We start from the raw sequence: 21866 nt of genomic DNA on the forward strand, positions 1-21866 counted from the left end.
ACTAAAAAGGAAAAGTTGTTTTTTTTTTTTGTTTTTTTTTTTAAACATTTTGAATAGAGTGGAGATGGATTAGAACCTGTCAGTTTCTATTGCTCTGTGCCCCCTCCCTCCCGATCAGGAGATTCACTTTCTCCATTTGTCCTGTTTACCATTATTATTGAAAGTAAAAGAAAAATCACAACTTTCGAGTTGTCCGCAAAAAAGTAAGAGGGAAAGTCTTCCAATGGGGACACTAGCTCTGGTGAACTGGGGATCCCCACAGAATTCCCCTAATTTGCAAGGGATTTCCTCTCACTTCCTGTTCAGCTATGGGGACTTGAAGCAACACAGGTGGCGAAAAAAAAAAAAAAAAAAAAAAAAAAACCCTCACACCTGACAGGGGTTATAACCCTCCCTTGCTCTCACCAACATGGGGAAAATTTTACTTTAAAAGTTGTAAATACTTCCCTATTAGCATCTCCTGCATTTATAAAAGCTAAAAACACAGGAGTGCCAATGTGAAGGAAACATTTTTTGGGGTAATGTATATTACACACACACACACAAAATAATGAAGTAATACATAATAAAATGAATAAATGCACAATAAAGTGTTGAGCTGGCGCGTTTGCCTAAACACACAACGTGAATGGACCCTAATGGAAAACTGTAACCCTTTCAATCTATGCAGCAGTAGAGCAGCAGTTATGTGATCGCCGTGACTTACCCGAGCATTGACCAGCCTCATGAGTTTGTCCATGTTCTTAAACCACGGGATGGCATTCTCATATTGAAAATCAGAGCCCATCGTCATAACAATGTGATTTGATTGGTACTTTGCCGCCTGACAGGAGATAAAGAACAGGCAAGCATCTTCAGCACCATGACATTTCCAAGGAGCATACACCCCCCCCGACAATACTACACCATGGTATGTGTACACAGCAGGATTCCTATACACAGCCTTCCTACGATACCTGAGCATGTACAGCCGCAAGAAATTTGGCTAACACGACATCTACGTTATAATCTTCCATGTTTGGGTCGTCCATGATTGGCATGTCAGTGCACAGCTGATCCCAGCAGAAGCCGTCTGGGGGGTTGTAACCATTTGGAAGCACCCCTGCAAGGACCGGAAAAAACACAAAAAACACCACATCCAGTTTTAAGCAGAGATACGTACAATGGGTTATTGGGAGTTCAACGTGATGATTCCTAACAAGCTTGATATAGACAACACACTGCAGATCTTATGGAAACACCAGCTGGAGGCCGTTATGCTGATTCCATGGCTTCAGACTTCATGTTCTAGGTCATGGAATATAAACAAGTATATCAGGTGTAGGCAAACCTAGGCACTCCAGATGTTGTGGAACTACAAGTCCCATAAGGCACTGCAAGACTGCCAGCCACGGGCATGAGGGCTAAACGCATGATGGAATTTATTAGTAGAGAGGTGGTCCTCCTGCGCTACCTCCCTAACTGCAATGACCCCCAAAAAAGTGGGCAAAAACACCTAACTATATTCCAAAATAGCAAAATCAAAATTAAAAAGTGAAAGGGTGCTGCGCTACTTGCGAGCCCCGAGGAAGTCATGTGACCCGTGACGTAACGCGTAGTACAGAAGAGTGGTGATGTCATATCCGGTACAGACAGCAGTTGCCATCTTGGTCCTCCCGATCCCATACACCTTCCCTGCAGTTTTTGCCTTTTTTGGTCTGCGGACCCATTTTAAATGTAAGTAGCTATTTCTGGATGTGGTTTACAATAAAGTTTGTGACGTATTACACTATGGGAGTCTTCTTGCCTGCATCTTCTATGAGAGGCACTTAGGATGGTAGCAGTCTGCAGCCATTTCTGGAGCATGCCTGTGTTGGTCAGCGCCATTGGAGATGGCCTTTTGCTTTTTGATTGCTATAGGAGGACCAATCATCTTTTGAGGTTCTTTATGCCCTGTGACTCCTTGTGGGTCGCATTTTGAAGGTGAGCGCGCATGCTAGCTGGTGGAGGCTATTTTCATATATTTTTGAAGCATATTTTTGAAGATCTACTGTTTTTTTTCCTGTGTTTTGGGACGGTCATATCTTTTGAGACGGAGTCACTTTCATTCACCACACTATACACATCATTATTATTATTATGTTCACTTCTGTCACCAGCACATTATAGCATTTTGTGTTGCGGTCATTGTCATTGTTTGCACCGGTTCACATGATTTATGGATATGTTATGTTTACACTTGGATGAGGGGCTTATGTGTATTAAATACATATTCAATTTAGGTTTTTATGGTTTATTGTTCATGCACCAAGTAGCGCAGCACCCTTTCACTTTTTATATGATGGGATTTTAGTTTCGCCACAGCTGGCGTGATGAGCTTGCCTACTCCTTAAGTATAAAAACCAAGAGCCGACTTAATGGTGTTTGCCGAAGGGCAAGAAGAAAGTATTGAAGCCGCAGGATCAATAAGGCAGGCAGCTGGTTGTTCATGAGGATGGTAATCCTGACAGTCTACATATGAGAGTCCTTATAAATCTTAAAACGTGGTTGTAAACCTCTGAAATGAAAAATGAATGAAGCATATTCTTCTATAAGTTCTATCCAAAGCACTTCGTGTGATTTCCGTTTCCGCTCTCATTCCTTTGATATCTGCATGAGTCCTAACATTTTATGCCAATAACCGACAATTCTGGGAGACAGCTCCATAAGCCCCCCTCCCCCCCGCACCCAGAACACAGGTGATTGACATGCTCAGCTGTGCATGTTTCCCTGTGTCTATGTAAAGTGGGGTATGTCCTCTACCTCCACTCAGGTTTCAGATTACACTCAGCTCCCTGCTCCATGTTGTGCAGTGTGGGGTGTCAGATCCCTGCCCCCTGCCTTCCGGAGCTGAGAAATGCTGTGTAAATTCTGTGCTCTGAACAGATATAAAAGGAGAGAAGGCTGCAGATAAAAAAAAAAACAGGTAAACTTTATGCAGAAGGATTTGTTTTACCACTGTATCACCTAAGGCCAGTCACTTGACTGGGTACATACAGTGGTGTATTTAGGTTTTGTGCTGCCCTAGGCAACACGAAAATGGTCTCCCCCCCCACCCCCCCCCTCACGCACAGAGGGACCCTGACACCAACACCCCCATCCCCCACAAACAGAGCTGGCATTGACCAACACCTCACCCCCACTCGAGAGCCTTCCTCTACCACTGCTTCCCATAAATTGGCCACCCCCCACGGCGAGAGGGAGAAGACATTCACCTTCACAACTCCGGACATCCCTGGGAACAGGCTCTGCATACACCATCAAGCAGCCCCTCTCGGAACCCACCAGGTCCCCATACTGCAGGCATGTCCAAAGTCCGGCCCGCGGGCCCATTTACGGCCCGAGGGTCGGTTTAATACGGCCCTCCATGTCAGTGTGTCTTATGGAGCGAATATGGAGCGGCCGGTCCGGTATTTCCACCGCGGCCGTGTCAGTCTCTGGTCATCTCCTGTGCTGTCCGCAGTCTCTGGTCATCTCCTGTGCTGTCCGCAGTCTCTGGTCATCTCCTGTGCTGTCCGCAGTCTCTGGTCATCTCCTGTGCTGTCCGCAGTCTCTGGTCATCTCCTGTGCTGTCCGCAGTCTCTGGTCATCTCCTGTGCTGTCCGCAGTCTCTGGTCATCTCCTGTGCTGTCCGCAGTCTCTGGTCATCTCCTGTGCTGTGTCTGCAGTCCATTAGTTCAGAATTTTTTTCCTGTTTTCTGCCTCTAAAACCTAGGTGCGTCTTATGGTCAGGTGCGTCTTATACGGCGAAAAATACGGTAACTTGGCATAAAATAATTTATTTGCATTTAATTGTAATGGTTCAAAGAATGTTTGGAAAAATGTTCGGCCCTCCACCATGTTCACTTCATCCAATCTGGCCCTCTTTGAAAAAAGTTTGGACACCCCTGCCATACTGCGTGTGTCCCTTCTTCCAGGGGGAGATGCTGCCCCCCGAAAAATGCCACCCTAGGTAAATGCCTTGTGGGTAAATACACCCCTAGGTACATGGAAGGGTTTACAACCACCTGGACTATTCTGCGCAATGGCCATCCTTCATGCTTGTTCCAGGCCAGTAATACCTTTTGAAGCCAAAAGATTAATATGAAGGGCAGCAGGCTTTTCACAAGGATGTCAACAGTGGCAATCCACATATTTCTTTTATTAATGGGTCCTAGGAGGATCAAAATATGGGGGCTGACCCTGATGACCTGAGGTGCAGGAGGGTTTTAGACTGTTACCCTGATCCTGACATCAGCACCTTGCAAGTCACTGACTTGAAGCAAGCATGCAATTGGTGAAGTTAGGCAGTTGGCCTAGGCATGCTCCTAGAGCTGAGGAGTACAGTATGTAGGGGCTTAAAAATAAAGTTTGATCATCAGAATAATATTTCTGATATCTGCTCACTCACCGGTAAAGAGATCGGCACTGGGTGCTTCTAAATCATCGCTTGCTCGCCAAATCATCTCCATTCGTCGTGTCTTCTCTCGATTGGTCTTATCCTGATAATCCAGACGGCCAAAGAAGAAGCCATCAAAGCCCATCTATGGTTAAAAAGTCCAAAAAAAAAAAAAAAAAAAAAAAAAAAAAAAGAAGGAGATGCACATTTGTTTTGCAAGCGAGAAAAAAATGCACAAATATATATAAAATCAGAGCAACCAATCACAATTCAGCTTTTGCTGGTCTGCCCCCATTGGAGAATACACTTAGGACATCAGCCTTAACCCTTTCCCTACCAGAGCTGCCTCTGTTTTTTGCACACATGTTCAAATGCACATTTTAGGCCTGAAGATTAGTTGAAAGAATAAAAGAGCTGCAGTCTCAATTTATGTCACAGGAGTAAATTTACTAAAAAGGCAAGAAGACTGGACTCTGCAGGTGTAGTTATACTCATTTTCCTTAGTGGGGGAAGCTTAACTTTGTAAAGAAGACCCAATCAGGTGCAAGGTAAAAAAAAAAACAAAAACAAAACACACGCAAGCATTTGTGCTTGCATATGATTGGATGATGATAATGTTCCTCTGCAACATCTCCAAGATACGCCTGTTCTCGGAAACCACTAAGCAACTTATTCACTCCCTGGTTATCTCTCGCCTTGACTATTGTAACTCCCTCCTCACTGGCCTACCTCATCGCAGGCTATCCCCGCTGAAGTCTATCTTGAATGCTGCTGCCAGACTCATCCACCTTACTAACCGCTCCGTATCCGCCACCCCTCTCTGCCAATCCCTCCACTGTCCTCCCATTGCCCAACTAATAACGTTCAAAATATTAACATATAAAACCATTTATAACTCTACCCCAAATTACATCACCAATCTTGTCTCCAAATATCAAAACCGTACTCTCCACACGACCTCATACATTCTAGCTCCCTTGTGTCCTCCTCCCATGCTCATCTCCAGAGCCTCCCCTATCCTCTGGAAATCTCTACCCCAATTTATCAGACTATCGCCTACTCTGCTCACTTTTAGGCGATCTCTGAAAACCTATCTCTTCAGGGAAGCCTATTCTGCCCTCAGCTAATAATGGAATCTTCTACTCTTCCAACCAGTCCATCCCCCACAGTTAATACTTTTTGCACCACTAGCCCCTCCCTCCTAGATTGTAAGTTCCCAGGATCAGGGCCCTCCTAACCAGCTTGTACTGAACTGTATCGTCTCCCTTTATATTGTAAAGCGCTGAGCAAACTGTTGGCGCCATATAAATCCTGTATAATAATAATAATAATAATAATAATAATTAGTTCACCAAGCTGGGAAAAATGAATGCAACTGCATTTGCAAAGTGCCCATCTATTTCTCTTTAGTAAATCCACCCCACAATATTAATGCAACAATTTATTATTTTTAATTACCTTTAGTGTAAAACAAATTGCTAAAATTTTTCTGTGTAGGTTGTTGGGGGGGGGGGGGGGGGGGGGGGGGGGACAACTTTCAGTAGTGTGGAATATAGACAGATGAAAGTCACCAACTGGCTTTGTATCGGATGCAACAGATGGACAGAACGAAGAAATCGGATGGGAATAAGTTCCAATTGAATTTTCCAACTATTAAACCAGAACTTGGATTTAACCCGATAGGAGAATTATCAGTTTTGCATGGCTTTGACTATCATAAGGCTTAATAAACCCAACATAAGGTGGAAAGAGTGACTACATTAGGTTAGTTCTCACGTACCTGTGCAAATAGTGAAGCCTGTTCCCTGGAGTGTCCAAAAGGATCGATGTGCCAAGCGACCCGCGGTCTACTGCATTCTCCAAATGTATTCTGCAAGAACTGCAAGCCTAGAGTCATCTGGTCAATGATGGCATTGTAGTGTGTGGCAGCTTCGTCGTTCATAGACCAGCCACCGTTTATAAACTCCAAGCGACCTGAGAAAGGAAAGCAGTGTCTGAGGACCACGAAAGGTGGGATTGCTCTGGCTGGAGTCTTCCTTTCATTTTTCTATTTTAATAATTTAAGGAAGTATTCTGCCGCTTTACTATGGGCGATATCTAATGTATATATCAGAATGCAGAACTGAACTCAAATCACCAAGGCGGTGTATGGGAATTAAAATTACTTCCCTACCCATCCCAAGAAGGAGATTGCTCCACAGCATTAAGTCACATGGCCTTCAGCAGCTCTGTACTATGGGCACTGACCCTGCTGGTGTATATGATGAGTCCAGCATTTAGGGCCCATTGACATGTGGGAATTGTAACACATTGCATTCTGCACACAAATTGGATTTACATCCTCTGCAGTCATTGAGGAATATCTTTAAAATGAACGTTTTTTGTGCCCATAGTTCAGCCTTTGGAGAGCACTTATTTTTCTCCACTCGCCCTTCAGGACAGCACCTGGAGAGAGCGCAACTCCACCCACAACAGAGTAAACACCACAGCTTAAAAAGTCTGCCTCTTCCACCATGCCCTCAGTTATAGCCAAGTAACCTCTGACATGCTGAAAAACAGATACCATGCCAACCACAGAATTATGGCCATAATAAAAAAGGGGAAGGTTAAAGGCTGCTGTCCTGAAAGGCTCCTAGAAATACCATCACCGGTAAGTCTAAGGATTTCTCCCTTCAGGACAGCACCTGGAGGAGATAACCGAGTAACTTTCCCCTAGGGTGGGACCACACAAATGACGACTGCGCTCTCTCCAGTGGGGGAATGCGTTGGTCGTTACCTCCCAGATTGATTGTGTGGACCAGCCCAGCTCCTTCCTCCATTTCATAGTTGCAATTTGCTCCCGCTGCGAAAAAATATTCCTTCCTGATCCCCCGAGAGGCAATCGTATATTCCCTGGATCAACTTTACCTATAAATGTTATATCCAGTTATATTCTGTGTGTCTAGGAAAGAATCCAGGACTTTTTTGAAGCAATCCACTGAGCTGGCCAGAACCAACTCTTGAGGGAGTCTATTGCACATTTTCACAGCTCTCACTGTGAAGAAACCTTTCCGTGTTTGGAGCTTTAATTTCTTTTCCTCCAGACGTAAAGAGTGCCCCCTTGTCCTCTGATGACCTCAGGATGAATAGCTCTACACCGAGTTCACTATATGAGCCACTGATGTATTTATACATGTTGATCATATCCCCCCTTTATCTCCTCTTAAGGGGGTGTTCCGGCGCCTTTTCTCCCCTTTGTTCAGGGGAGCGATGACCAGTCTGACAGTCCTGCCGCATCCTTCTCCCTCAGGGAGCGAGTCTCCTGGGGTTCCGGGCTATGGGAAACCTTCCGGAGGTCCTGGTGGATCTAGCCGTGGGCAGGACTTCCAGTGGGGGCGTGGCAACACTGGTTCCAGCTGCTGGACCGCAAGAGGAGGGAGCAGGTCAGAAGGTGCTTCAGGTTCCGAGTCACCAGCACGGAGACTGGGCTCTCTGCGGGATGGAGGAAACAGAGGGTCCAGCAGCAACGGCGGAAGCAGACGCATCATGCACCAGCCTAACCCTTTGGTTTGTTGCCTTCCCTGGTACGGATGCCTGCTGCTGTGACACAGTGGTGACTCTGCTCCTGGGACGCCGCCCCCCCCCCCCCCCCCCCCCCAAGTCTCCCCCTTCCCCTCTCTTACTTCCTCCCTCTTTGGCAGCGGGTTTGGAAGGTGGGCTACGGAGCATCAGGCCGGATGGGGGCCTGATGTAGTTGTCTGATGCCCTTCTCCTCTATGTTTCAGGTCAAGGCCATGGTCAGGACAAAAAGGGGGTCACACCAATTAAAAGGAAGTGTGTCTTGTAGGAATCCCATGAGAGATTCTTGGCCGAAACCGCTATGTAAAGTATGTGTGGTGGATTAAATAAAAATAATCTTTGCAGCAATGCACTGACATGTTTGAGGCTGTCAAAAAGAACTTGTCAGAGACCCCGGGATCGGTCCGATCTTTGCCGGATAAGCTGCCGACGCTTCGCCTGCCTTTTCAACAGACACCTCGTTCAGTCCTCGGACGTACTTTTCAGGCCAGAAGGATATTAGCGTCCTTCCATCCCTCAGAGGTTTGGAAGATGAGGACGGTGAGGAGCAGGTTGCAAGCTCCTCCAGATTCAAGCTGTCATTGGAGGAGGTGGACGACCTGCTGAAAAGAGATAGATAGATGACGCTGGAGAATGCCCAGCTGTCGGTCCATGATAAAATGTACTGAGGCCTGGGACAAGCGTAACAGTCTTCCCGGTCCATCAGGTTTTATCAGACTCAGTAAAGAGAATGGAAGGATCCAAAAAGGGGCCCTTTTCTCTCCAGATCCCAAAGAAGGTTTTCCTTCGAAGGAGAGTCTCTGGTGCGGAATAAGAAACCAAGGATGGACACAGCCTTCTCGCAGGTTTCAAAATGCACGGACTTGCAAAAAAAAAAAAAAAAAAAAAAAAAAAAAAAAAAAAAAAAAAAGCATGGGGCTCTTCCCCAACCAACCTCAAGCCGGCTATGGCCTCCACAGTGGTGGCGAGGAATTTGGAGTGCTGGTTAGAACAGCTGAGGGATCATGTCGAGGCAGGGACCTCCAGTCCTTCTAAAAGCCGTGAAGTATATGGCGTATGCATTGGCTGAATCTATCAGAATGATGGTCAGGTCTTCGGCATTGGTCAATTCGGCTAGGAGAGCCACCTGGCTCAAGACCTGGTTCTGGAGACTCAGCTTCTAAGGTGAAGTTATGCGGAATCCCCTTTTCTGGGGACCTGTTTTTCAGCCTGGATCTGGAGTCAGTGCTGCATAGATCGGTGGATAAGAAAAAGGCTTTCCTGTCGAAAAGTAGGAAGCAACCGGTCAGAAAGAATTTTCATCCTTTCACAAACCCAAAGAAATAAGGAACAGACCCAGAAAAGAAGTTGAAGTTTCCAGAGAAACAGGGGTAAAGGAGAGGTACTCTTCAGACCCCCAGAGCGGCCGTCCAAGTGGACCTTCTCACTGTGGGAAGAAGCAACATCAAGTACCTTCGTCAGAAATATCGTGTCCCAGGGGTGTGGCGTGGAGTTCTCCCAGACCCCACCAACCAGATTTTGTGACCAGTCTCCCAAGGTGTCAGGAGATGGCCTCAGCAATGACGTCCCATTTAAAGGAACTGATGCTGCAGGAGGAAATCATTCATGTGCAAGGGGAACAAGAAGGCCGGGGGTTCTACTCACACATCTTCTTAGTCCAAAAGCCTTCAGGTAAGGTCCATCTAATATTGAATCAAAAGCTAATGAACAGGTCCATTCGATGAAAGCACTTCCACTTGGATACAATTTTTTTTCGTAAGGAAGCTGCCATCTCTGGGTTGCTTCATGTTGACCACTGATCTGCGGGACGCTTATCTTCATATTCAGATTGTGCAATCTTCTCAGAAGTTCCTGCAACTGACGGTCAATCTGGGATCGTCCATCTGGCACCTGCAGTTCAGAGCACTACGCTTCGGCCTCTCATCTTCTCCAAAAGTGTTCACCAAGGTCATGGAGGTTGACAAGGATTTTGGTGGTGCCATACTTAGATGATCTACTCATGTTTGCAGAAACCAGGACGCAGCTGCTGTTGGATCTTCAGATGACTCAGGCTCATGTGAGAAGCTTGGGATGGCTGTTAAATCTGGCAAAATCCAACCTGATTCCAGCCCAGAGAATAAAGTTCCTGGGTTATATCAGATTCCGTTCAACAGCGGATACTCGTTCCGGAAGAGAAAATAGAAAGGATCCAGCCGGCCTTGAAGCAGGTGCAGTGCAACCTGTTGGTGTCGGTCAGAACAGCCATGTTGGCCGCGATAGACCAGTCTTTCGGCAGGAATGTCCTGCAAGCAGTGGTCCCACCCTAGGGGTAAGTTACTCAGTTATCTTCTCCAGGTGCTGTCCTGAAGGGCAAAGTGAGAAATCCTTAGTTAGACTTACCACTGATGGTATTTCAAGGAGCCTTTCTAGACAGCAGCCTGTAACCTTCCCCTTTTTTATTATGGCCGTAATTCTGTGGTTGGCATTTCCGTTTTTCAGCATGTCAGAGGTTACTCTGCAATAACTGGAGGGCATGGTGGAAGAGGCGGACTTTTAAGCTGTGGTGTTTCCTCTGTTATGGGTGGAGCGGTGTTCTCTCCAGGTGCTGTCCTGCAGGGCTCCTAGAAATACAGTCACCGGTAAGTCTAACTAAAGGATTATATCAAGAGCACTCCACATAGCAGTCTCTCCTCCCTTACAGCCCTGTTCCTTATTTCTGTATTTATTTCAGGTCCTTATATAGCGCCGTCAATTTACGTAGCACTTTACATATATATTGTACATTCACATCAGTCCCTAATCCTCAAGGGGTGTACAATCTATAACTCCATAACTTACATTCATACATACACATACTAGGGACAATTTAGACAGGAGCCAAATAACCTACCAGCATGTCTTTGGAGTGGATCTATATATTAAATATCTGGTGGAAATGGAAAAAAAAGTGATAAATATTTATAAATTAAGATGATTAAGACCATACAGCAAGTATGTCCCGAATGTTAAAGGTTACTTGACTAAGACTAGACAAAAAACCGTGGTGTATGTGTGTGGCGCCCCCTGCTGCTCACCTTCCTGTATTAACCGGGCTACATCTTTCTGCACAGGCTCCATCTGTTCCCTCCACCACCGCCAGAAAAAGGCACTCTCCACATAGATGAATCTCTTGTTGGGGTCCGCAAGCAGCTGAGGGATCACCGAGTCCAATATATATTGCACGCCAGCATGTTGGATGCTGTTATTCGCTGAAAGGCACAAAAGAATAATAATGTGCTGTAATTCAGAGCAATCAGCTTATCGGGTAAAGGAAACCTTTCACAGTAGAAAAATGTGGAAATCACGCCTGACCCCTCTTTCTGGGGGGTGATCTCCTCCTGGCTCTCATTCTGATTCTTAGATGTGGTAGCTGCATTTGTTTTTGTTTTTTTAGACCGCTTTTACTTTTTTTTTTTCACATGGTGAAACAGGCAGAAACACTTCCTGTCTTAGGGGGGCTCCACTCACTCCTCCACTGTGTCTTTGGAGGAGCAGTATAGCCACCCCTGGACAGCAGCAATGTCACCCTGTGGAGAGGGTAGTGTCAATTGGACTAGTAGATTTAGATGGACTTTACATAAGTGCCTAACCTCTGAACTCCCAATAACAGTTTTTAGGCAGTTACAGCAATAGTTTTAATTTCCCTTATCCTTTGGGATTAAAAAGGTTGTACATAAAATTATACAATGCATAAATGGCTCAACTGAGATTACAATAAGGTCAGTGTGTTGTCTACGCATTTCAAAGGGTCTCCTCCTTCCCACAAAATGCATAGACCAACACACTGACCTCATTGCACTCTCAATTGAGTTTCATGCATTGTATTATATTTTGATAGAATATAAAATTGATGCAGCGCTAAAAGAACAAAGAACTAAAACCTAAATACAGTAGATACCAGATAGTAAATATAGGTATTGACATAACCCAAATCCACCTAGGGATGAGCAGAAAACAGTGGCCCTTAATAGGCTGATACCAGTAGTTAAGTGCAGGATAAAGTGTCCATAGTTCATATATCTAGGAGGGGTGCAGGTGAATCACAGCACACTTTAAAAAACGTGACCCCGGGCAGTCTTGCTGCAATGGCCTCTCACCTCCACTCTATGACCCTACAGGGCCACAAAGCGTAATGTAGATCACCACGGAATCCTCCAATTCAGGGACTCTTGATAGATTGGCATCACATCAAGTATCAAAAGAGTCCCTGAATTGGAGGATTCCGTGGTGATCTACATTACGCTTTGTGGCCCTGTAGGGTCATAGAGTGGAGGTGAGAGGCCATTGCAGCAAGACTGCCCGGGGTCACGTTTTTTAAAGTGTGCTGTGATTCACCTGAACCCCTCTAGATATATGAACTATGGACACTTTATCCTGCACTTAACCACTGGTATCAGCCTATTAAGGGCCACTGTTTTCTGCTCATCCCTAGGTGGATTTGGGTTATGTCAATACCTATATTTACTATCTGGTATCTACTGTATTTAGGTTTTAGTTCTTTGTTCTTTTAGCGCTGCATCAATTTTATATTCTATTCATATTGCCTTTGTTTGGTATGGGACAGATGCTGGCTGCTTCCTAGCTTATATTTATTACTTACCATAAGAGCGCAGGAGGATATTTATGTGATTTATTATATTTTGATAGTTGCCTTCTATAAAAAGTCATTCTTTTTTTGAAAAATCTGGGGTCTATCAGACTCTAGATATCTACTCTGCCCTTACATTATCTAATCTCATCAAGATCGGTGTGATCATATGCTTTCCCAATTTACAAAATGGCGCTGTTTATATCCTGCAAAAAGTGATGAAATGCTCGTAGATTCCGATTTCTTAAACTATAGAGATGATTGGCACCATTATGGTCTCCAATCAGTTCTATGGTCAGCTGGCAGAAACACCAGCTGCATTCTCAGGTTCCCTCGATGGTACGGGACTGCCCGAGAAGGCCGTGGAAGGCAGCGGGGAAGGGGCATAGTCTCCCGCAGATTGTAAAAGCAATCCTGCAGCTAATTAGCCACTAAGATTGCATTTACATGAAAGCAGATCACCAACTGAAAAAAAACCATACCAGGATGATGCCTGCAGCTGTAGGCATCATCCTGGTATAACCAAAGTCCAGTGACGTACCAGCACATCGCTGGTCCTTTTTGGGTATATATGCCATTTTTTTTTATGCAGCCTGTGGGCACTTCTAATGGTGGGCACACATTAGGTCGCACGGTGCCACATGCGCCAATTCCAAGATTGAACAAATGTCTAAATAGTGGCACACTTGAATAAAAATTCTCCACGTATAAGTGGTACCCCATATGGAAAAAGGATGATACCAAGTCCCAAACTATCTTGCCACTGCTCCCCATGTAGTCTGGGCATCTGGGGGGCTCCACGTGACCCTTTTCCTCATAAATCCGAAACTTCTAAGTATAGCCTGTTGCCCTCTCACAGGTTTTATACATCTTGACCCCATATCTGGCACGCTTGCTGGGGAGAAATTGTTTGAATGCAAGGCGGCCAGAAACATTAATGAGAGACTCATCAACGCAGATTTTTTACTTGGGAATTTAGACATCTGCAATTTTTGGTTAAGGCAATTTACAAAGGGATGAATTTTGTGGAGCCAGTCAAAATTCAGGGACACCAAGGAAAACAGAGTGTGTGGTCGTTGAAATGCATAAAAACACATTATACGCTCATATCTATGCCTGGTCATAGCAGCAGAGAACACAGGCATATGATGAATTGGGTCTGTGGACCAATACAACCTCAATTCATTTCGTTAGTAATGCCAATGTTGAGGGCTAGGCCCAAAAAAAAAAAAAAAATCATATATAAATATGGAAACGGTAATGGGTTTCCAATGCAAATGGTCTGCCAAGATTTGAATTTGGGTTGGCGATGATATATTGTTGTGCATATAAATTGCTTTGATCTACAATCAATGCACACAGATATTTTCTGAAAAAAAGCTCCAAAACAAAAAAAAAAAAAAAATCAAGGTGAGTAGTGTTAAATTTGCTGTTTCCACCTGAATTCCAGGTTGGGCAGTGAATGGGGGAGTACAGGTGCTGCAGAATTTGTGCGCTGTCAATCGGGATTTGCAAGCACGTCTGGAAGGATACTAGTGGCTCTACGAGCCTGTGTGCAAATTCTTGTGGTTGTGGGACAATACTTGTGCTCGCCACCGCACCAGCTTGTACTGCACTTATGGGACTCACCATGTCACCAAGTGATACTGCAGTGCTGGTATGTGAAAGACCAGGATGTACTAGGGGGGCTCATCATTTCACCAAAAAGGTACAGTGGCACTAGTACTGTTGCATATGAGAGTCATCAATTTACAGGCAAGCACAAGCAGAGATCAGGCCTGATTCTGTGAACACTGCGGTTTTGTGTACAATGTATCAAGTGACAGTGACCTACTGACACTGCACTTGCTGGGGGAGGAGGGTAAGCGTAGGGGCTAAACGTGTTAATTTAACTGATAATTGTACGGACATGCAGTGCTGTACCCAAATTAAATTTACGTCTTTTTCCCCCACAAATTGAGCTTCTTTCGGTGGCATTTGATCACCTTGTGGTTATTTTTTTGTGTTATAAGGAAAAAAAAAAAAAAAAAAAAAACAAAAAATTTAAAAATCAAATTTAGTCATAAATTTAGGGCAAAATGTATTTTGCGCCATGTCTTTGCAAAAAAAAAAAAAAAAAGAAATCCCAATACGTGTAAAATTAATTGGTTTTTGTGAAAGTTATAGTATTTACAAAATGACGGTAAAGATACTGGAGTTTTTAAAAAATATTATAAAATATATAAAATATTTTTTTTTTTTTTTTTGCTTTTTTTCATTATAGCCAAAAGTTTAAAAAAAAAAAAAAAGTTTTTCTTCAAAATTTTCTGTCTTTTTATAGCGCAAAAAGTAAAGCGCGCAAATCAAATACCACGAAAGAAAGTTCTGAGAAAAAAAAAAGTACGTAAATTTTGATTGGGTACAATCATTGGGTACAGCATTGCATGACTGGGAAATTACCAGTTGAAATAGTGCAGTGCTGTATAACAAAAAGATGCCTGGTCGGGGAAATGGGGGGGGGGGGGGGGGGGCTGGGGGTGGTAAATCCTCAGGATGGCAAGTGGTTAACATACACCTTTAAAATACTAATACAGCATTTATCTGAAGTAATTTCCACACGGCAATACAAGGGATGACAACCATTTTAACCACTTGCCGTCCGCTTGATGTTTATAAACGGCACGATGGTGGCACTCCAGGGGCGGGTTGCCGTTGATAAACGGCACCTGCCATTTCTAGCTGTGCGCACTCCCTGGGAGCGCACAGCACTGCGATCCGGTGCCCGCTGTGTGCTCTGGATACAGTGAAACACCGATCGTCGGACGGGACCTCTGTATGAGGTCCCGATCATGTGATCACCGATAGGCCAATAAGGGATCACATGCGAAGTAATAAGCAAGATGTCACTTGTGACATCATTGCTTACTACGTGTGAAATCTGTGAATGATCACAGAGGTCACATGGTACAAGGCTATTCACAACAGCCTTGTACCATGTGACAAGCTGTGACCAATCACAGCTCACTCAGTATTTCTCAATGGCTGCAAGAATGCAGACAGAGAGAAAGAGAAATGATTGCTTTTACATCCTATATGGGTGTAAAAGCAAATCACTGTAAAAGATAAAAAAAATCTTCACCACCCACAAGTAGTACAGTGTTACCATAGTGACACTGTACTGGTAGGGTGACAGTATGTAAAAAAAAAAAAAAAAAAAAAAAAAAAAGTTTAAAAATTATAATTTTTGGTTATAAACTAATTTGGCTTATTTTTTTTTTTTTACTAAAAAGATAATGAAATACATTTCGGCCAAGATTTATTGGCAAAATTGTATAAGAAAAACACTTTTCAAAATTCTTGGACATTTTCATTTACATAGCAAAAAAAATAAAAATCCCAGCGGTGAATAAATACCACCAAAATAAAGTTTTATCTGTCTCAAAAAATGGTAAAAAAATTCATACGGGTACAGTGTTGCATGATCGTGCAATTGTCATTCAAAATGTGACAGCACTGAAAGCTGAAAATTGCCCTGGACAGGAAGGGGGTGAAAGTGTCCGGACAGGAAGTGGTTAATAGACATCAAGTGTTAGTAACACAATTTTACTGTTTGAGAAATACAATGGAAATAAAAGACTCAGATATTGAAGGGTTAATATTTGTGTGTGGTTAAAGGAAGAAATATTAAATACATCCTGCTAGAAAGATGATGCAGATCTGTGATAATCTACACAGGAAACTCTTCAATTACCAAACTAAGAAAGTTGATTAGAGTACATGGCAGAAATAGGCGGCAACTGCAAAACGTTTCTCATCTTCTACTCTCTGATGTAACTGCCAGAGAAGGTGCGATTGTCCACTTACCTCCATAATAATACTGATCTACGGTCTTCAGCCATCCCACATCATTGTGTGTGTGAGGGATCAGATGTACATTCAAGAAGTTGTCGGGAGCTGCCAGGCAGGTCTATGGGACAAGACAAGGACAAGAGATTTGGCAGATCAGTATTCTGAATCCATGGACTGGTGGACCCTCTTCTCTTGGATACTCCTTGCACCTCCACCCATCTGGCCCTCTAGAGCTGAAGGGGAGCAACCGGTAGATGGCAATCTGCCAGTAGAGCGAGGTCTGGGCTTGCTGACCCGTCATCCCAGCAGGGGTAGGCAACCCGCGGCTCTCTAGCTGTTGTGGAACTACATTTCCCATGAGACATTGCAAAATTGACAGCTACGACTTGTATAGGCATGATGGAACTTTTAGTCCTGCAACAGCTGGAGAGCCGCAGGTTGCCTACCCCTGTCGCAGAGCATCAGAGTGCAATGCAGAGGGACTACAGGCGTACCTCGGTTTACGAACGCCTCGGTTAACGTCATTTTCAGTTTACGAATGAATCCATTTAAAATAATGGCTTGGTTTGCAAATTTTTTGTCACAATACGAACAGATTAAATTGGTTTTCAATGCATTTACAATTTTTTTTTTTTAATCATGTCCCTGTACAGTATTTATGCCTTTAACCACTTCCCATCTGGCCGTTGTATATAAACAGCCGGACGGTGGCAGTGCAGGGGCGGGTGACCGTTTATATACTGCCTCCCTGCCCCCTTACCATGCGGCGTTGCTCAGGGATTCACTGCAGCGCTTACCTTGTCCTTCACTCCCGCGATGCGTCCCCTGCAGCGTCCCCGGCCAATGCCAGCCTCCGTGTTCCGCTCCCTGCGAGCGTCGGGACATACACGGGGGCCGGAACCGGCGGCAAATTTGAAATTTTAAAAACTGTCATTTTCTAATAAATGATTACATAGTAAAACAAACATTCCTGTATCAAACCATTTCACATACATTTTGTCCCGAGTGCTTTGTCCAGCGCCCTGCCTGCATTTTTACTGTTCTTTCTGCCTGGAAACTGAGAAACGTCCATGGCGTCCAAAAAGCGTCCCTTTAGGTCAAAAGCGGTTTTAGACCGGCTAGAGAACAGCGATAGTAAATTGGTTTTCAATGCATTCCTACGAAAAAAGCGTTTCGGTTTATGAATTTTTCGCAATACGAAACGTCCCGGAGAACAAATTAAGTTTGTAAACGGAGGTATGCCTGTACTTGTAAAGTTGGATCTGTAGAAGGGAGCAGGAGCCACATAAGACGATGTCTCCTCTGTAGTTCCGGCTCCTGTCCCATATGGAGTGATACCAACTGCACTCCACCTCTTATCTCGGCTAGAGGTCTCCAGAGTGCTGCCAGCAACAGGAGAGGAGACCTTCAGGTCTGTGTGAAGCAATACACTGGGCATAATAGTATAGGGCTGCTTTCACACAGATCTGCTGCGGTTTACCCACACCGCAGGTGCAGTGTACCTGCAGCTTTCCTGGGTTAGATGTATTGAGCCATAGACTTCTATTATATCCTGCGGATTTGGTGCACTTTCTAAAAGAGCACCAAAACTCCTGAATACAGAGGCTTTGGTGCGTTTTCAGAAAGTGCACCACACCTGCAGGATATAACAGAAGCCTATGGCAAAGGCGCAGTTAGCCCAGGAAAGTCGCAGATACACTGCAGGTGAAGCACAGCACATCAGTGTGAAAGCAGCCTTACAGGGAGCTCAGAATAATAAGAATTCATTTACATTTGCACTTTGGGAAGGTGGTAAAACCCATAGTGAAGGCATGTTTTTACCACCCCTACCCCAACCGCACCCCCTTTAGCTGTAGTGGCCAGGGATGTACACGTTGCAGCAGGAGGTATACGCTTTGTCATGGTTGGTGGGTGTAGCACCTGCCAAGCATGACCCATGGAAGTGAATGAGGTCGCTCTGCAAGGACTCTGCAACCTTGTACAGTACAGCAAACAGGGGGTTAAAGCTGGCAGCATTGTGTGGCCCTCACACATACTTCATCCTTCTGCGCAGATCCCACACCCGTCTATCCTTCCACCTCTTCCCTGACCCTGCGCCCAAATACTACACCCTCCACGCCGCATTCAACTCTGTTCAATCATTTTTATTACATTTTTTGAAGAACAAATAAAGATAATTAGTTGGAAGGTGACTACTGTACATTCCACAAAGAAAAACAAAGAGTTGGGCTCGGTTCACACCTATGGAGGTTGCGTTCGATCCGTTTCTGCAGTGCTTTTTAAGGCTTTACCCATGCATTTTTTCTTGTTGCTAGGCAGATTAAAATGCAAAACGCGTCAAAAACAGCAAAAACACACTTTTCTGCAGCATTTCTATTGAAGTCTATAGAATCAAAAAACGCAACTTTTTGCTTTAAAAAAAAAAAAAAAAAAAATTCCCTGACCCTTTCCAAAAAACTCACGGGTGAAAAAACGCGGAGATGTGAATGTGTCCCATAGAACATAATGTTAAATGGACTGTAGAGCGTCAACGCAAAACGCTGCGGAAACAGCTTAGGTGTGAACCTGGGATAAGGATCATTTGTTCCTTGGGTGAGACACCCCCCTGCAGAGGAGGCCCCCACAGAGGAGGCTCTGCTTCTAATAAGTTGTGTGCAGAAAACATAGCATTAACCAAAAGAACTAGGCAGTAAAAAAACAGAACTGAAAGTAGGGAGGGGAACTGTAAAAAAACAAAAAAAAAAAAAACAAAAACAGATCAGAAGAGATGGGGTGGGGGTGGGGATTAGAATTATATGGCTCCTTGCTGTGCGTTCAGACTTTTAGGCTAGATTCACACCTCTGCATGTTGCAAAGGATACATTTTTTTTCCAGTGTATTTTGCATTTCTGAACATGCAGTTTTGACACGTTTCTGATGCGGTGTGTGTGTGTGTGTGTGTGTGTGTGTGTGTGTGTGTGTGTCTGTGTGTGTGTGTGTTGCCAATAGGAGAGTATGGACTTTGGCACTCAAGTCACAACCATCCTAAGTGGCATCAGGGAGTGAAAAGTCAGACTACATGAACAGAGCTGTCATACTTAACTCAAAAAAAAAAAAAAAAAAAGTCACATCCAAAGTCACATCAAAGTCAATACTTTCCTTTTGGTGAAAAAAAAAAAAAAAAAAAATGCATCAAAAAACACACTACATGCATTTCTGCTGCGTGTCCATTGACATCCACTGAACCAAAAATGCACCGTATTGCATTTAAAAAAGTCCCTGACCCTTTGAAAAGATGTAGCTGCTGGAAAAAAAAAAAAAAAAAAAAAAAAAAAAAAAAGTTACACTGACTTTTTTTTTATTATTTCAGGTCCTTATATAGTGCCGTCAATTTACGCAGCTCTTTACATATATATTGTACATTCATATCAGTCCCTAACCCTCAAGGGGTGTACAATCTAAGGTCCCTAACTTACATTCATACATACACATACTAGGGACAATTTAGACAGGAGCCTGTTCACCTTCCAGCATGTCTTTGGAGTGTGGGAGGAAACCGGAGCACCCGGAGGAAACCCGCACAGGGAGACGGGGGCACTGTAGACGGGGACACTAGGCTCACTGAAATGCATTCATGTCTCTCACATATGAGTTTGTAGTTTTCATTCTGCATTTAAAATGCATCCAACTACATCTGGTGGTGACGAATCCTGAGAGTAAATAAAATGACATCCTTGCCATGTGCGACACCTTGGATAGAATTTTTTTTCTACAACCTTCCACTGTATACAACATAATCTTCAGTAATAATTTAAAAAATAAATGATTATTATACAGGATTTATATGGCGCCAACAGTTTGCTCAGCGCTTTACAATATAATGGGAGACAATACAGCAACAATACAAGAGGGTTAGGAGGGCCTGATCCTGAGAGCTTACAATCTAAGAGGGAGGAGCTAGTGGTACAAAAAAGGTAGTAACTGTGGGGGATGGACTGGTAGGAGGAGTAGAAGATTCCATTATTAGATGAGGGCAGGATAGGCTTCCCTGAAGAGATAGGTTTTCAGAGATCGCCTAAAAGTGGGCAGAGTAGGCGATAGTTTGATAAATTGGGGTAGAGAGTTCCAGAGGATGGGTAGGCTCTGGAGAAGTCCTGGAGACCAGGGTAGATAAAAATCAATAATTAAAAAAAATAAATAAAAATCGGATTTTTTTTATTTAAATCGGATTTTTTAAAAATAAAATGCTTTTTGGAGGAAAATATATTACCATCCAAAGGCTATTCCATCATGAGATAAAGATTAGTTTTGTAATTATGTAGAATAAGGCTGCATATGTTTAATTTTTTTGGTAAATAAATTCCATGAATCCATTCACAATGTCATGCTCTTCCAGAGGTTTCTGTAAGATTATTGGGCAGTTTCTCTGCCTACAAGATATTATCACAGATGATTGGTTTACTTTTGCAGTTCTCAAAACTGAATTTGACTCAGCGGAGATCACATGCCTCTTCTTCACAGCAAAAATGTTATAACATGAACAGAGTTAAGAAAAAGACCTTCATCCTAACTTCTACAAACCTCTGAATACAGAATCAACCCCTTCAGTGCTAAGTTTCAAGAAGTTCAGTGAATAGAATAGAAACAATATTTTTCTGATTGTTTGGAGTGGAATAGATCTGCACAAGAAGAAAGTGACACTAAGAGTGAGGAGGAAGGGGCTGACAGTCTAAGTTTCTTAAAATATATATATTTTGTTTAGCCAAATTAGTTAACAAACATGGATGTTTAACCATTAGCCGCCCGGCCAATGGCCGTTTGGCGGCTTCAAATGTGCTCCTGTATTCCGGGTGCACGCCATTTGGCGTGCTCCCGCACATGCGCGGTTTGCGCGGTTGCAGAGCGACGCAGCAGTGCGATCTGTCACCGCCCGTGCACCTCGGACACGGCGGGTGGATGACAGATCCGAGTACCAGCTCCCGTTGCCGGTACCATGTGACCTGCTGTGACCAATCACAGCAGGTCACATGACAGTTGTATACAATGGATGGCTTCATTCATGATGCCATCCATTGTATACTAGTGCCTAGCTGTGAATGGCCACAGCTAATCACATGCACATGTCATGTGATTAGCTGTGACCAAATGACAGCTAAGCACAAAAAAAAAAAAAAAGCTGAATGAATCGATTTCATTCAGGTAAATGCTTGCTTATAGCAAAGTAATTCTTTGCTATCTTTGCTATAAGCAACTTGTGTAAAAAAAAAAAAAAAAAAAAAAAAAAAAAAAAAAAAAAAATACTGATCACTTCCCCAAAGTAGTACAATGTTACTATGGTAACATTGTACTATTTTGGTCATAGTAAAATATGAAAAAAAATCTTAAAAAAATAAAAAAAAGGTAATAAAAAATTAAAAAAAATTAAAAAAAATTATATTTTTTTTTTTCATACTGTCACCAGTCAGTGTCGCTGTTCACCACCATGCCAGTTATAGGATG

The 21866-nt window shown here is 43.6% G+C and overlaps 1 protein-coding gene across 1 annotated transcript in view; it reads right to left on the reverse strand.

Moving 5' to 3' along the window:
• The window catches only part of MAN2B1 (mannosidase alpha class 2B member 1), a 53342-nt gene that overhangs the window by 25975 nt on the left and 5501 nt on the right, over positions 1–21866 (reverse strand). Inside the window, exons 2-7 of the mRNA XM_089688700.1 lie at positions 16404–16506; positions 11008–11181; positions 6177–6370; positions 4409–4541; positions 957–1102; positions 707–823 (exon numbers count right to left, since the gene is read on the reverse strand). Of these exons, the coding sequence (XP_089544826.1) occupies positions 707–823; positions 957–1102; positions 4409–4541; positions 6177–6370; positions 11008–11181; positions 16404–16506 (867 nt within the window). The remainder of the gene's footprint in view (positions 1–706; positions 824–956; positions 1103–4408; positions 4542–6176; positions 6371–11007; positions 11182–16403; positions 16507–21866) is intronic.

This window comes from Staurois parvus, unplaced genomic scaffold (genome assembly GCF_062004578.1).
Source record: "Staurois parvus isolate SC_StPar_1 unplaced genomic scaffold, SC_StPar_1.0 ptg000450l, whole genome shotgun sequence".
Lineage (NCBI taxonomy): Eukaryota > Metazoa > Chordata > Amphibia > Anura > Ranidae > Staurois > Staurois parvus.